Here is a 16,217-nt window from a genome sequence, read left to right as displayed (position 1 = left end):
TTAATAGTTAGGATTTATGTTTTTCGTTAAGCTTGAAGCCTGCACAGCCCCCTTTGAGGTTTGGGTGGCATCAGGAGAGAGTTCCTTTAGTGCAAACCAGCTTAATATTACTGAACAGCTTTCGATATGTGTCTGGGGCCCGTTCCCATCTTATTGAAAGGGGTTCAGTGGGGCCTGATCAACAAGGAGCAACAACAACCAACCAGTTGTTCCTTGGGTCCTCCTGCACTGTCTGCAATTTTTGCAGGTTTTAATGTGCTAAATACACTCCAACCATAGTAAGAATGAACTGTTTTTCTTTTGAATCCTCTGGTTTATAATACTTCTACAGTATTTAACTAATTCTCACTGTCTGTTGTGCCTTAGCTGAGACTCATGAATTTTTGTAGTGTAATTCATTACAGATTGAGTTACACAATCTACCCTTCTGAGTATGGGTTAAACTTACATAATGTGTTTTGCTGAAGGAACGGGTTGACTTTTAAGAAACAAGGAAATAATTTTGATAAGAAAACACAATGCAAGTGCTGGAACTGTTTTATGAGATAAGATTTGAATTTCCGTATATACTTGAATTCAGGTCAATCGTTTTTTCAATGTTCAGCAATTCATTGCTGAAAAGTCTGTCATTCAGAGAGCAGGTTTACCAAAACAAACCCAAATTGTTTGGATCAACTGTGAGGCACATTGGCACTTTAAAGTCCAGTCAAAGAACCTTTTGAGGATTGTGGTTTGTCATGCGCATTCTTTGAGAACCAGTGAGGCACAGGGGTTTGAGTGTCAGACTACCGCCAAGAAAGCCTGGGTTCGGGTCCCACTCTGCCATCACTCTCACTTGCTGTCCTTGGAGAAGTCCCATACTCTCAGCCTAACCTGTGTCACAGGGTGATTGTGAAGAAAAAGAATAGGGGGAAGGGGATCCATGTATGCCTCCTTGAGATCGTAGGGGGAAGGACAGGTTAAAAATGCATAATTAAAATAAATAATACATTGGATGCAGTTGCAAACAACTTCAAAAAAAATGCTCCAGCTTGCTTTGCCTGATACATTCTTGGGAGGAGAAGAAGGGGGTGAGGCATCAAAATGTTCACAGTACAAACGGGAGTGACTTTCTGGGGTAAAGGAGAGTAAGACTGGTCTGTTGCCCTAACCTGTATGTTGAGGAAGAGCTGCTAAAAAATTTTTGTCAGCCCTTTGTAGGAGGAAGCTTGCAGCCAAAGACTGCTGAGTGGCCTTACAAGTGCACTTAACTGAAAGTATGACCTGTATATAATGTTTAATTAATCCATTAAGTAGGCATACTTTGGAGATGTAATGTTTACCTATAAAATGGCTATAGGTGAGAATGAAATTTATAACATATAATATCTAGGTTTGTATTCCGCCTAGATTTCTGCACACACAGGGGCTGACTTTCACCCATTCCTCCCTCCCACAGCTGCCCAAGACATCCCCAAAATACTGTTCCTGAGGGACAGGAGACCTCTAGAAATTGGGGGTGGGGGCATTGTAGGTCTCTCCTGGGAGGGGGGAATAATCAGAAATCACCTCCCCACCTTAAAGTGTGCTGTGGTATGGCAGCTAGCTGATGGTGACCCCATGAAGTTCCTCCTCATCGAGTTTTCAAGGCAAGAAATGAGCATAAGTGGTTTGCTGTTGACTTCCCCTGAATAGCATTCCCAGTCTTCCTTGGTGGTCACCCACCAAGTACTAACTGGGGCCAGCCCTGATTACCTTCCAAGCTCTGTTGAAATCAGGCTAGTCTATGCTAATAGGGATGCTCCCCTCCTTGTGCCCATGGAAATCTTGGTTGGATCCAAAAACTAGATTTTAATTTTTATTTGTGATGGAATCTTTTAAAACTGTTTCATCATGTAAACCTACTAAGGATGACTGTAAGAATGGTGCATCCTTTAGTTAAGGTTCCATTATAAGTTTACTATTTGTACACCCTTTTAATTTGAGTGGTAATATGAACCTTAACTAAATGGAAAAAATAGTTAAGGGTCATATTACCACTCAAATTAAAAGGGTGTACAAATAGTAAACTTATAATTTAGATCCATTTTTTAATTCTAACCCTGTATGTTACTTTATATTCAGTGTAGTGCTTCTGAATCGTTTGAAAGCTTAGCCAAGGTCCACAGGACCAGAATTGAAGATGTACTTCGTTTCTTTTTTTAAAAAAATCCTGTTCCGTTCCCCCTGTACTTAAATGGCGCTTTGAGATTTAAAGTCACTTTTTAATATGCAGCCACCCACTCCCCCAACCAAGCAGAAATCTGGCCACTTAGGGCTCATTGGCCTGGTTTGTTCTTGGTTGGTGCTTAAACAAAACTAGAAGCGTGGGGAAATTGTATGAGGAAAAGAAAGTATCAGCATGTAGTTTCATACACATCTTAATATCCTACACATAGCCCAGGACTTCATATTTATTTATTTATTAGATTTATAGGCCACCCTTCCCGCAAGCGGTCTCAGGGCGGCTTACAGATGAGGCACACATGCCAATAATTAAAACAGCTAAAACCTGATAAAACAATCAATCAATTATACAGTACAGGGTGCTCAAGTTGTCTCAAAGTCCTCAGTAGCAATATGGGATTCTGGTGATGGTAATCTCAAATCGTATCATTCCAGGCAGCAATACCCTTCATTCTTCATCCCAGGGCCATCGCAACCCCCCCCCCCCCCGATGTTACCCAACCCAGTTGGGGGGGGGGGTGCGGCGGTGGTACAGTAACGGTGGCGGCCCCTACTCAAAAGCCTGGCGGAAGAGCTCTGTCTTGCAGGCCCTGTGGAACTGTGCAAGGTCCCGCAGGGCTCAGATCTCCTCCAGGAGCTCCTTCCATCAGGTAGGAGCCGCCACCGAAAAAGCCCTGGCCCTGGTTGCAGCAAGCTTAGTATCTTTAGGGCCTGGGGTTACCAGGAGGTGTTGAGTCCCTGACCGTAGTGCCCTTGGGGGAACATATGGGGAAAGGCGGTCCCTTAGGTATGCTGGACCCTGGCCATATAGGGCTATATCAGGCACATGGACAAGAAAGGATCTGGGAGGGAGAGGTGAGGGCTTGGCGAGGTGCTATGAGTCTTATAGGCCTTGGGTAGTGCTTTTATAGTATACTGAAGGCCCAGAGAACCCTGTAAGAGTGCCTTTAGAAGGAGAAGTTATGCGATGGTTTTGAGCTGTAGTTGTTAGGTTCAACTAGTGTCTAAATAGCTAGCAAATGTAGGTCACTGTACAGCCCAGCCATTTTTACATTCTCTGTGTTAAGAAGCCTCAGTAAATGGTACTGTACTAAAGACTTAAGGCTTTGTGTAGGATTCATTTTACCCATTCATCAGTTTATTCATGTGCTTTTCTACGGTTGTTGCAAAGTTGCTATTAAAAACATTTGACTTTTTAGATCAAGCCTCAGAAGTTCAAGTGACAATGATGTTGACAGAAAGCTGTAAACTCAGAGGCCTTCATCACAGGTTAGCACTGTTAATTTATTAAGATGAAAATGAAACATTTTGATTTATTTTGGGAATAAGGGGAGCAGCAGTTGTTAGTGAAAGCAAGTCTTGCTTTCTTCTATAGAAATGTCTCTCAGGATTAGTACTTTGCCACAAGGTGTGGTGGTGGTGGTAGCTACTGGTTTTTCCAGCTTTCAAAGAGGATTAGATACATTCATGAGAGACGGGTCTATCAGTTATTAACAATAACTCTGTAATCAGCATCAACGCGCCTCTTAAAGCAGTTGCTGTAGGGCAACCGCAGGGGTGGAACGTTGCCTTCACTTCCTACCTGTAGGCTTCCTTTGGTCTGATTCCACTGGATTAATCTGATATTGCGTTCTTTAAGTCACAGAAGGGGCAGAATATCAAGCTGTGAATTCTGTTGCTTACATCAGGCTTGCATTTGGAGGGTGGGGGTGGGATTTGGGTACTCTTAGTGTTAGCCAAGTTGTATCAAAGTTCACAGAATGCAAGTTTCAGTTAGTCTTACATGAAATGACAGATGCAGTTGTCCTAAATAGGTCATGCCCTCCTAGCAAAAGTGAAGTAGACTCAGTTAAACCAAAATCATCTTAAGCAGCTACTGTATTTACTCAAATGCAAGACTAGGTATTTTTCCAGGTATGTCATTAAAGAAGGAAGAGTATCTTAAATTTTCTCCCTGATGTCGTTTAACATCTATATGCGCCCCCTCGCCCAGTTGGTCTGGAGGTATGGGCTGGGTTGTCATCAGTTGATGGACAACCAGCCGGACTCTGCCCTAGAGGTATTATTCAGGGCATTACAGGGCCGCCAGCCCCGCCGCTGCATACTCCGTCTCCTGCCCTCTCCCCGCCTGGCTTAGTTTCAATCGGCTCTTAAGAGAAGCCGATGTTGGATCAGGACAGTGGCCCATCCAGTCCAGTATTCTGTCACATAGTGGCCAAAAACACCAGGTGCCATCAGGAGGTCCACTAGTGGAGCCAGGACACTAGAAGCCCTCCCACTGTCCCCCCCCCCCAAGCACCAAGAATACAGAGCATCATTTTCCCCGGACCAAGAGTTCCTATCTATACCTTGTGGCTGCTCCATATATTTATCCAATTCCCTCCTGAAGCCGTCCATGCTTGTAGCCGACACCATCTCCTGTGGCAGTGAATTCCATGTGTTAATCACTCTTTGGGTGAAGAAGTACTTCCTTTTATCTGTTTAACCCGACTGCTCAACAATTTCACGGAGTGCCCACGAGTTCTTGTATTGTGAGAAAGGGAGAAAAGTACTTCTTTCTCGACCTGCTCTATCCCATGCATAATCTTGTAAACCTCTATCATGTCACCCCTCAGTCATCATTTCTCCAAGCTAAAGAGCCCCAAGCGCTTTAACCTTTCTTCAAAGGGAAAGTTTTCCAACCCTTTTATCATTCTAGTTGCCCCTTTCTGCACTTTTCCCAATGCTATAATATTTCTGAGGTGTGGTGACCAGTATTGCACACAGTATTCCAAATGAGGTTGCACCATCGATTTATACAGGGGCATTATGATACTGGCTGATTTGTTCTCAATTCCCTTCCTAATAATCCCCAGTATAGTGTTGGCCTTTTTTATTGCAGTTGCAATAAAACATTTTCATTGAGTTATCTACTACGACTCCAAGATCTCTTTCTTGGTCAGTCTCTGCCAGTTCGGACCCTATCAATGTGTATTTATAGTTAGGATTTTTTGCCCCAATATGCATCAATTTGCACTTGGCCACATTGAACCCCATTTGCCAGTATGATGCCCACTCACCCATCCTCGGCTTTCTCTGCCCTGCCCCAGCCTGGTGGAAGAAGCTCCCTCTTGAGATTTGGACCCTGCAGGATTTGTTACAGTTCTGCAGGGCCTGCAAGATGGAGCTGTTCTTCTGGGCCTTTGGGTGAGGCAGCGGACATCCAAATTCTATCTCAGTCTCCCCTGCTGACAATGCTGCCCAAATGGAACCAGCTCAAACTGAGCATCGCTGTCAAGGCGAATCCACCATTTTGTGTTTGTTTGGGTTTTATGAGAAATACAGTTTTAACTACTTGATTATATTGTTTCTTTGTGATTTGTGACCCGCCCTGAGCCTGCTTGTGGGGAGAGTGGAATAAAAGTCAAATTAAATAATAAATAAATAAATGTACATACAAGTTAGTTATGTTCAGTATTTAAAATCTTTCTGTGTAACGTTTTATGTGGGTGTCTTACCTTCATGGTTGTCTTCCATTTGAGTAAATACGGTACTGTTGGTAGAGATTCTCTTGTTGTAATTTGTTAACTGAGAATCTGAATGAGTAAGGTCTTTCAGCTAGATGATAAGGAGAATGTTCAGAAATCCTAAATAACATCTGTGCTTTTAAAATGCAAGTAATATTAAATATACTGAGCCATTACTTTTTTATTATTGATGTGTGTTTTAGTTTGAAAATAAGTAACAAGTTAAAGCATTTGTTCTCTGACCTTCTTACTCAGTTATTTGTTTTAATGGAATCATAGAATATTTGCCAGTCCTCTGAGTGTCCCCACCACCACACTCTGTAGCCTTGTTAAACACTTGGATAGAGACTTTTATTTTTTAGAAACACAAAATCACCGTATCAACCTTTGTACCATTTTATACATTTGACTTTAAGAATACACAGGAGAGCAGTGTGATACAGCTTGGGGCTTAAATGGGGGCAAATCCCTGCTCAGTCACCAAGCTTGCTGGGTAACACTGAACCAGTAAACCTAAATCTCCTCACAGAGTGGTTTTAACAAAACAAAACAAAAAATCAAATCTACTAACCGCATTCCAGGGGAATACATAACTAAGATGTATTACATATTGAGGCAAGAAATACAGAGCACTTTAAAATGGTTAGATCAGGGAAAAGGTAATTGTGAGGTACTCATGTAATATGGACATCACAAACTTTTTAGGCATGGCACTGTTGACTAAAGAGGTAATGGAATAACAATACTTTAACATGATGCATTGGATGTGTACTCATCGACAGCATGGTATAGTAGTGAGAATGTCTGACTAGCATCTGAGACACCCAGATCCAAATCCCCACTCAGCCATGAAACTTGCTGGATGATCTTAGAATAGCCAGTTTCTTAGTCTATCCTATCTAACAAGGATCCAACAGCTTTGTGAGGATAAAATTGAAGTGGAGGGACAACCATAAATAGTGCCCTGACCTCCTTGAAGGAAGGGTGGGATAAAAATGTAGCAAGTAGGTAAATACATAATTGTCCTAATTAATATTTCACTGAAGCTGCTGTCCAAAAAGATCTGTAGATGTAAAAAGTATAGAAAATATTTGCAATTTGGCTGGGGGGGATTTGCTGACCAATCACTAGTACAGGGCACATCCTAGGAATGTATGTAAAGTGAGGTTATCAGTTTTTCTCTGTGTGTATCTAGCAAAGGAACCAACTAGAACTATTCCTTCTTTCAGAAATCTCCTTCCTATCACTCATGTTTGTATAGAAGAAGGAGAAAAGCCCATGGTGCTCTTGCCTTACATGAACTGGGGGAACCTCAAGCTGTTTTTGCGGCAGTGCAAACTGGTAGAAGCCAACAATCCTCAGGTAAGAGGTTGTAAACTTAAAATAGTTTGGCACTGCCGTTAATATTTAAATTGTCAAGCAATATGGTGACTTTGTAAGGGATTAATCATTATGAAGAATTTATTATGCAGTAGAGTCTTTTACAAAGGAAATAGGCTTCTTTCGTTTTTAGAAAGTTGCTAGTATTAGTAATTAAGTATAAGCATGGTATGGTTTGAAGAATTAGACTTGGATCCTGTGTAGCATGAGTAAAACTGTGCTGTGTTAAATGGGACTCTCTCCCCACTGAAATTCTGCCTCAGAAGGTAAGTGAACGCACACACACACACACCCCAAACATCACGGAGGAGGCAAGAAATAGGCAAAAACAGGAAAAGGTTTGCACTCATTTGTCATAGTGTGCTCTTGTTTAACTTGAAGTCTCATAAGCTATATCATAATTGTGCACCACTTTAAGCCTTTGTGTGTTCTAGTAGCTTCTGTCCTAAAACATGACAGTGTTTAGTGTGGAAAAGCCACATGTGTTCAGTACTTGGGGTGCTAATCTCTGAAGTGCATAACTAGCTCCTGCATTCCCTTCATTCCAGAAATTGATTCTTCAGCATTAAGTTCTGTCTTCCATGTGAAACAATTTCTAAGCACAAAGCAATAGTTAAAAACCCAAGTCCTGATTTACTGTATCATATTATAGGGGAGTTTCAGCCTGAGTATGCTTAAAGACTCTTTAGAGTCAGTGTTCTTTTATGTTTCTCTCAGAGCAGATGCTGTTCTTTTTTTGACATTGGCCCACTAAACTTGGCAAAGAATGTTCAGCACAAGATAGCTTATGTCATATGATATTAATGTATTTCAATACAGATTGTTAATGGGCCTCTGAATTGGAATGTTACCTCTGTCTAGACAAGATGCTGTATTCCTAGGAACAGTGAAATTCTGCATCAGGAACAGCTGAAATATGACCTTTATAAAATGTTACACACATGCATTTTTAAATAACTTCTTTCTCTTAGTCATGTTGAAGGGCAAAGACCTTTGCAGGGTCATTAAAGCCAAATCCCTTGGTTTGGCTTTTGAGGCTACCAGTTATTTTTCCATATGTTTTCAAGCCTGTGTCCCCAGCATGGGAACTAGAAATTTGGCTTGGTCGTTGACAGAGTTCAACATCCTGGAAACCTAAATTCTGCACCTAGTGCATGTTGTCTATGCCTTGCCAAAAGTTGGAACTACAAATCCTTGTTACCTGTACTGAAGGAACAAATGTTTCTAGTCTCCTCCCACTGGAAGGCAGCAGGCAGGGAGACAAATCTTGATCTTCCATCTTCACCACTAAAATAGCAAATGCTCACTGAGATTTTGGATTACCGGGGTTCAAAGAACCCTGTGTTTTAGTACAAACACCCTTTTCATAGTACTGGAGAAAACACTACCTTGTACTTTGGACAGCTAGAAAATATTGACCAAATAATGGGTTTCTATTCCAAAAACCTTTTTAATTGTAACCATCTTTCGTAGGCAATTTCACAGCAAGATCTTGTACATATGGCTATTCAAATTGCCTGCGGAATGAGCTACTTAGCTAGAAGAGAGGTCATTCACAAAGACCTGGCTGCTAGAAACTGTGTGTAAGTACTACTATACAGTTAAAGACACTCTGTGTCCGTTCAAGATGTACTGTGAAGTGTCTTCCTGTTTGGTCTGTGTTCAAACCACCCTCTTCCATAACTGGCTTGTAGCTGCACCCATCTTACAGAGGTGTAGATGCAGAATGCCAAAGAGATGCTTACAGAGTATTAGTACTGCAGCCATTAAGTTGGCTTGAAGAATCAGCTGGTGAGGCAGATGTTGGCCATCATCAATAGCATGCAATTCACCAAGTGGTAACAAGATAAAATTGCCTTTGCTTTACTGCCGGACCTGCAAGCAGCCCAATGATGGTAACAAGAAACAGACTACCCCCCCCTCCCCCTGTGACACAGTATTTCAACACTGCTGAGCTCTGGGGCTATATTGTGGCCACCTAAGACTGAACTTCAGCTCTTGAGTTCTCTCGAGTACTATTACACAATTGTGCTGACTATTCAAGCATGGAACCTGTTCATGTAGTCTGAACCAGGGTAATATAATGCCAGGATGTGAAGGTGCACTGGGAAGGAGAGATGAATATTGTATGAGAGAATGTAGGAAGTGAAAATAAGGCTGGGGAATGCACGTCTCACGGCAAGCAGCCACTGCCTCTAATTCTATTCCTCATTCAGTGCCGTCCCTGGTCCTAATAATGGAGTGCATGTGAGGTTAGGAGCTCCATCCCCTTTGCAGCTCACAGCACTCTTGGGTGTCCACCAAGGCTCCCTGTAAGCTATGGAGTCTTGTGAGCAAAAATTCCACTTTGTGAGCTCCTGGTATTAAAGTTGTGAGCGAGTGATTTGTCTACTGCATGGATTAGTCTGCTCTGGAGCCATCCTTCCTGAGCTAAGAAAAAAAATTGTGAGTCGGAGGCTAAAAAACTGTGAGCTAGCTCACACTAACTCACCTTAGAAGGAACACTAGTGTCCACATGCATACCATTAAATAGGACTGGAGGTGGCATTCTTCTAATTTTAATTAATCCTCTCTGCCAGGGCACATTTTGAAGCTACATGAGTATTTCCATGTTTTTAGCATCTTGGGGAGAAAAAGTAGAGTTGAACAATCCTCCAGGATGGTGAAAGCTATTAGTTCCATAGCTCCTGGAGGGAAATGAGCATATTTGGACTGTTTATTTTTATTGTTCAAACATTATATCTTGCCTTCTGCCCTTATAAGAGCACCAAGGTGACTAACAAGACATAATAAAATCACATTTGGAAACTAAAACCAGCCCAAAAATTTCACACAAATCATTAAAACCATTAAAAACAGACGTTAAAAAAATTAAAACATTAGGCAGGAAGGAGGGATCTTTGAGGGAATGCTGAACAAAACAAAAAAGTCTTCATCTGGTGGCAAAAGATGGCAACTGAAGGTGACAGACAAATCTTCCTAGGGAGAGAGCTCCCAGGTTTTGGTGCCATGGCCAAGAAGGCCTTTTCCTAGACCTAGTCTCAGAAGGCAGGAGCACCCGAAGCAGGGCCAGCAAAGATGACCACAGTGGTTTGGCAGGTTCACAAGGGAGTGGGCAGTCCTTCAGTTATGTTGGTCCAAACTATAGAGGGCTGTAATGGTCAGTACTAGCACCTTGAATTGTGCCCGGAAAGAAACTGGGAGCCAAATGGGCCAGGACTGGAGTGATATGGTCCCTACAATCCACTCCAGTCAACATCCTAGCAGCAGCATCCTAGCACCAGTTGACATTTCCAAACACTTCTCAGGAGTAATCTAATCTAATATAACCATGGCATGCACCATAGTGGCCAAAACTTCCTATCTTTTTTGAGTTGTTGCAGTATATTAGCCTGCATCCACTCCAAAGCTGCCTCCGCACCCTGGTTTAGGGTTTCTACAGCCTCCCTGTGACCAGTTGCAAGTGTGAGATAGAGCTGAATGTTATCTGAATATTTACAGATACCGTTCTGCATGTCTGGAGAGTCTACTGATGTGCACAGGACAGTCAAATTTGCTATTTAGAGTGATGGTGGTGGTGGTAAAGCCAGTTCCCAACACTGCACCCCACTCTGTTGTGACAAGGAAACAGAATGCAGACTCGTATGCTCATACAAGCAGGCTTGATGTGTGGCTTGGTTCACCAAGGGCAGAGAACGGGCTTAGCCTCTACCCCTTTGTTGAGCTACCTTGAGAATCTTTTTAGGTACAATGTTCTTTAATAGTTATTTCTTTGTCAGTGAAGGCTGGGCTACCTTGCAGTGTTGCCTCCAAGGACAACACAGGCATTCCACAGGAAGTTGTCTCTCCAGGAGTCCTTGCAATGTATGAGCCTTTCCTCTGCACATATTCATGATTATAGTGACCTTTTTTTCTAATTCTAAATGCTTGCCAATGTTTCCCAAGGGGAATATCTTGAATTCAGTTGTTAAACCTATATTTGTAAGTGAACACTGTTGTACCTAACATGCATTCAGTCATTGTCTTGAGGGTTACATAAGCAGCACTTCAAAGTATGAGTTAATATATACATATATAAGTGACGTCAAGTCACAGCCACCTTATGGTGACCCTTGCAAGGGGCTTTCAAGGCAAGTGAGAAGCAAAGGTGATTTGCCATTGCCTTCCTCTACAGAGTCTTCCTTGGCAGTCTCCTATCCAAGTACCAACCCTGCTTATCTTCCGAGATCTGATGAGATCGGACTATACCATGCCACCTTCCCTACGTATGACTTAATACCTGTATATAAATAGTTTTATGGCCTGTCTTAAGTTCTTGTCTGTATTTATTTTAATATGCAGCATTGATGATGCACTTCAGGTAAAGATTACAGATAATGCCCTGTCCAGAGATCTATTTCCCATGGATTACCATTGCCTCGGAGACAATGAAAACAGACCAGTGCGGTGGATGGCTCTTGAAAGCTTGGTTAACAATGAGTTTTCTGGTGCTAGTGATGTGGTAAGTTATCAACAAAAGCGAAATGTTATGCCTTTTTCTCACCATGTATTTCTTGGGACATGTCACATCTACTCTAGGTCCTATCTTAAGGAGTAGCACATGCTTGCACAGCATCCAGGCAGAAGGCAGTTCTCTTGTTAGTTGAGCTCTTAAATGTATCATTTGTATTTCAGGAGTGTAAACCAAATTCAACAGATCTTTTCAAAGCTTCAGATTTGTACAAGCAACAACTAGTTGGAAGAAGCTAGAGCATTCTGCCATTTTTTAATTGCCTTGGTTTTAGTTGATCAAGCTAATGATGAATGGTCAAACTCAAAGTAGTGTGGTGAATCAGCAAGAAAGTGAAGACATTTCCAACTTCTTAAACTTTTAACTGCTTAACATATACAGTTTCTTAAATCTATACACTCAGTTATTTTAAATCCCACTTCCAGATGGAAGGAAACATTGGCTACATATATTTTACTAGCTGAGAAGATGCTCCTTTGCCTAATAGCTTTGTAAGATGCACCTTTGCTAGAGTAGACAACATAGAACATATGATTTGGCATAAAGCTGCTTTATGTACATTCTATTTCTGAAGTAATCTGAGTAGCATTTAAATAAAACTGTAACAAATCAGTTTTAAATTAATATCAGTAATTCTGATGCCATTGTCACTGTTTCTTGGATTATGCTTTCTAGGCATTCAGGTTAAATCAGTGGGAGGTTCTCCTGTTAAGCTAATACATGTAGTGGCTGGGCCATAGCTACCATGGGGCCCACAGGGCGATGTCCCCCCCCCCAATTCACAGCACCCCAGGTTCCAGCCCCAGCTCAAGTAAGAACAGCAGAAGGTCCCCAAATTAAGAACCCTCTAGCAACGTATGGTGGGGATCTGCTGGCAGGGAAGCCTCGGCACTGAGAAGGGAGGGAGGAAAACCCAGGGATGCCAGGCTGTGCCTGTCTTGGCTGCAGCGACAACCCCCCCCCCCCCCCCGCCTAGTCTCTTTCTCTCTGAGTGCCTGGCTCGCGGGGCCATGCTGGCCAGTGGCAGGGGCAGGGCTGGTGGCTTCTAGTGGCCTTTCCCTGTGTGGGGCTGTTTGGAAGGTAAGCCTCCTTTTGCCTGAGATCTTCCTTATCAGTGGCCTTATCCCTGGCCCCGTTCTCCAGTTGGATGCAGAAGATTGTTGGTTCGAACACCTTTCTCCTCCCCCACTCATACCTGCCAAGACAAAGCTGAAATCCTGGGGAAGCCCCACTCACCCCCACCCCTCCAGCATGAATCTCTTCTTGCTGGTGGTGGGTAGTACAAGGTGTACATGTCATCCAGCATGGAGGAAGGGTCGATGATCCCAACATGTGCAAAGGGCCTGGCCTGCAGCAGTACCCGGGGGGGGGGGGGGAGCAAAACAGAGCTCTGTGTGTGTGTCTGCAATACACTCTGCCCCTCCTATAGCAAGGTGTTCTTTAATTAATTTAGCCACCATGCCCGCTCTGTGCCCCCCCTGAATAATGTCTAGCTACAGAGCTGTGTAGTGGTGATAATGAGACGCAGAATGGGATTAGAAGAATGTGGACAATATTAATAGCACTGTTAGTATCAGAATTGTTCACCAGCTTTTGTTTATTCAGAGAGAACTTAGTTCTGTTTGGGAAAATAACTGTGTTAAATATGGCTACTTCTACTTAAATAGCAAACTCATTCAAGCAAAAGTATTATCTCTTGTTATTCTAGTGTTTAATAAAGTGAGATGAATAGATGACACTTTTTCTGAGTGTGTATTTTGGAGCTATAAACTCTGCCATAAAGCTTGCTTAGTAATGTTACAAAATACGTACCCCACAAATGCCACCTGTGTGTGTGTGTGTGTGTGTGTGTGTGTATTTGAAGTGAACTCTAGTAGTAGTTAATGATCCTAGTAGTAGGGGACTGACAGGCCTGTTCATACCACAGCAGTTGTAAAAAAGTTAGATATCTGTGTTCGATATTTTTATGAAAAATGAATGAAAAGAGAGGCTGTGCATTTTAAATATTTGCATATCATTGACACTTCTGGAAGAGAATGGAAACAACACTTCTAAATACAATCTTTTATTGTTTGGAATATTCTTTCCAGTGGTCCTTTGGAGTGAGCTTGTGGGAACTGATGACATTAGGCCAAACTCCGTATGTTGATATCGACCCCTTTGAGATGGCTGCCTATCTAAAAGATGGATACAGAATAGCTCAGCCTATCAACTGTCCCGATGAACTGTAAGTGATGACTAATAAGATTGTTTGGAGTCACAAGACTGCTGCTATGTCCCATTACATTAGTATTAATTCTTTTGAAAGAATAGTATTACATTCCTATAATCTATTATGTTTTGAAATAATAGTACTACATTCCTGTAATCTAAGTTTTTTCTCTATTTTTTCTATGCTAGGAGTCAAAATGTGAGATGGAATGATAGCTTTGGCTGAACTGAGATGTAGTGAGCCTGAGAGCAGGCAATTAAATATTGTTAAAACTCCCTTTGATTACTACACACCAGTGTTCCCTCTAAACTGTGGAGTCTTGTGAGCAAAAATTCCACTTTGTGAGCTGCTGGCATTAAAGTTGTGAGTGAGCGATTGGGCTACTGCATCATTTAGTTTGCTCTGGAGCCATCCTTACTGAGCTAAGACAAAAATGTGTGAGCCGGAAGCTAAAAAACTGTGAGCTAGCTCACACTGACTCAGCTTAGAGGGAACACTGCTACACACCATTTTTAAAAAGTAATGCGCTCAGTTCTGCTGTTTTTCCCTGAAAGGTACATGTGTCCCAGAGTGTATTTCTCTCCCTACACACTGTTTTCTCCATACCATGTTTCCTGACAGATTCCTGGAAGAAGGATAGGTGGAATAGTGATATATATGGTCAACAGAAGTGTAGAATAGATCTGATGTCTGCCTGTATGATTTGCTTGCTTTTCCCACAATGGTCTGTTGATACAACAAGGGTCATTGCTGTTGGTGGGACTTGGTGTGTGGGGCATTGCGGTAGGAAGATGGGTCATATCTCTTTTTCTCATACCAAGAGGTGGTTACAGTGCTGCTTAATTGCTGATGGCTGTGACCACAAAGGATCAGATGTGAAGCTTGTAATATTCACAACACCTAAACATGCTTAAATGTTTGACTTTATTACATTCTTCTCTTAATAACTGAGGAATACTAAAGAAGCCCCTTAAAACTATTGCAACCAAGAAAAGATCATGTTACACGTATGCACTCAGTATAATTGAATCAGTTGCTGCTGTAAGCTAGGAAAAAAGAGCCAAGTAACATAATTGTGGCTGTAATTTAAGAAGCATTGAATTTTTTTCAAAAGGGAAGGATGTCCAGACCTTATAGGAATGAATTAGTCACAGATATTGACCTTAGAACTGTCACTGCAGGAAAGAAGCAAAGAGGGATGACCTTGTGACAAGCTTCCTGACCATTGCTTGCTTTATCTTGTAGATTTGCTGTGATGGCTTGTTGCTGGGCGCTAGATCCGGAGGAGAGACCCAAATTCCAGCAGTTGGTACAGTGCCTCACAGAATTTCATGCAGCATTGGGAGCCTACGTCTGACACAAGCGCATGCCATCTCTGCACTACTTACAAGGGGACCGTGGGTTCGCTTAACATGAAGATACATAATTTGGTGGATCTATTTATACACTCTGAAACCTCCATTCCAAACTCATTATGTGGAAGTAAATGCAAATGTTTTCAGTGGAAGGTCCACATAATATGTTTAGGAATCAGGAAGCCAGGGTATACAGTAGCTACACTAGAAGATAAATTTCTTCCAAATTCACTGTGCCTTAAAATAGTCTAGCATTTTTGTAAGACTAGGTTTTATTCTACATATCATGTGTTGAAAGCAAAACATCTTAACTCCCATCAGAATTCATGAAATGTAGTTACCATAGACAGGAATTTCAGAGGTGTTTGAACTGGCACATATGGGGGGTACTTGTGTGTAAAACTGAACCAACAAATTGTTTTTCCCCCATCCCACCCCCAAAATCTTTGTGTTGCCATATCAAAGTATTTAAATTGATTTGACTGGTTTTGGTGTTCAGGTTTGTAGTGTATCTGGAATAGCCTCCTCTTTCTTCTTCTTTTTTTTTTTTTTGGTATCAATTGACTTTCTTTCTAGACGACAGCACAATATGGTTGGAACCACAAGTGGCCTTTTTTTGTGTTTTAACCCCGTTCTTCCATAGCAGATCTTAGGGAAAAAACTTGAATGCGTTATCTCCTTTAAGTAAACAATCATGTAAAACTGGTTCAAGTTTACCTCATACACAGCAGTAATAATACAGAACCTTGTATTGTGCAGACAGGATGTTCCAAATGGTAGAAGTGCCACAGCAGCCCTTGTATTAGAAGTCTTTCATTTTGGACTGTAGAATTCCGTTTTTCTTGTTTAAAAGGTACTGGTTTGTGTTTAGAATTTTTTATTGAAAGGAATAAAATATATAAATATATATTTGTAAAGACATATTTGAAGAGTAAAACAAATCTGTATATTAAGAGATAATGTGAGAAATTTCATCCCTCATATGGACTCTGATGTATTGCATTAGCTTGTAGATCCTTGAGAATGCACTCAAATTCTGGGGTTGATTG

General features: G+C 41.8%; 1 protein-coding gene across 2 annotated transcripts in view; it reads left to right on the top strand.

The window, feature by feature from the left end:
* RYK (receptor-like tyrosine kinase) overlaps positions 1-15,960 on the top strand; it is a 57,026-nt gene extending 41,066 nt beyond the window's left edge. For both annotated transcript variants that reach the window (XM_015415381.1, XM_015415380.1), the window contains exons 10-15: positions 3,405-3,474; positions 6,941-7,073; positions 8,565-8,674; positions 11,433-11,592; positions 13,692-13,828; positions 15,059-15,960. In XM_015415381.1, the coding sequence (XP_015270867.1) occupies positions 3,405-3,474; positions 6,941-7,073; positions 8,565-8,674; positions 11,433-11,592; positions 13,692-13,828; positions 15,059-15,170 (722 nt within the window). In that variant the 3' untranslated portion in view covers positions 15,171-15,960. The remainder of the gene's footprint in view (positions 1-3,404; positions 3,475-6,940; positions 7,074-8,564; positions 8,675-11,432; positions 11,593-13,691; positions 13,829-15,058) is intronic.
* The last annotated feature ends 257 nt before the right edge of the window (positions 15,961-16,217 follow it).

Source organism: Gekko japonicus, unplaced genomic scaffold (genome assembly GCF_001447785.1).
Source record: "Gekko japonicus isolate JY-2015 unplaced genomic scaffold, Gekko_japonicus_V1.1 scaffold1046, whole genome shotgun sequence".
NCBI lineage: Eukaryota > Metazoa > Chordata > Lepidosauria > Squamata > Gekkonidae > Gekko > Gekko japonicus.
This window is presented reverse-complemented; position numbering and strand designations above follow the sequence as displayed.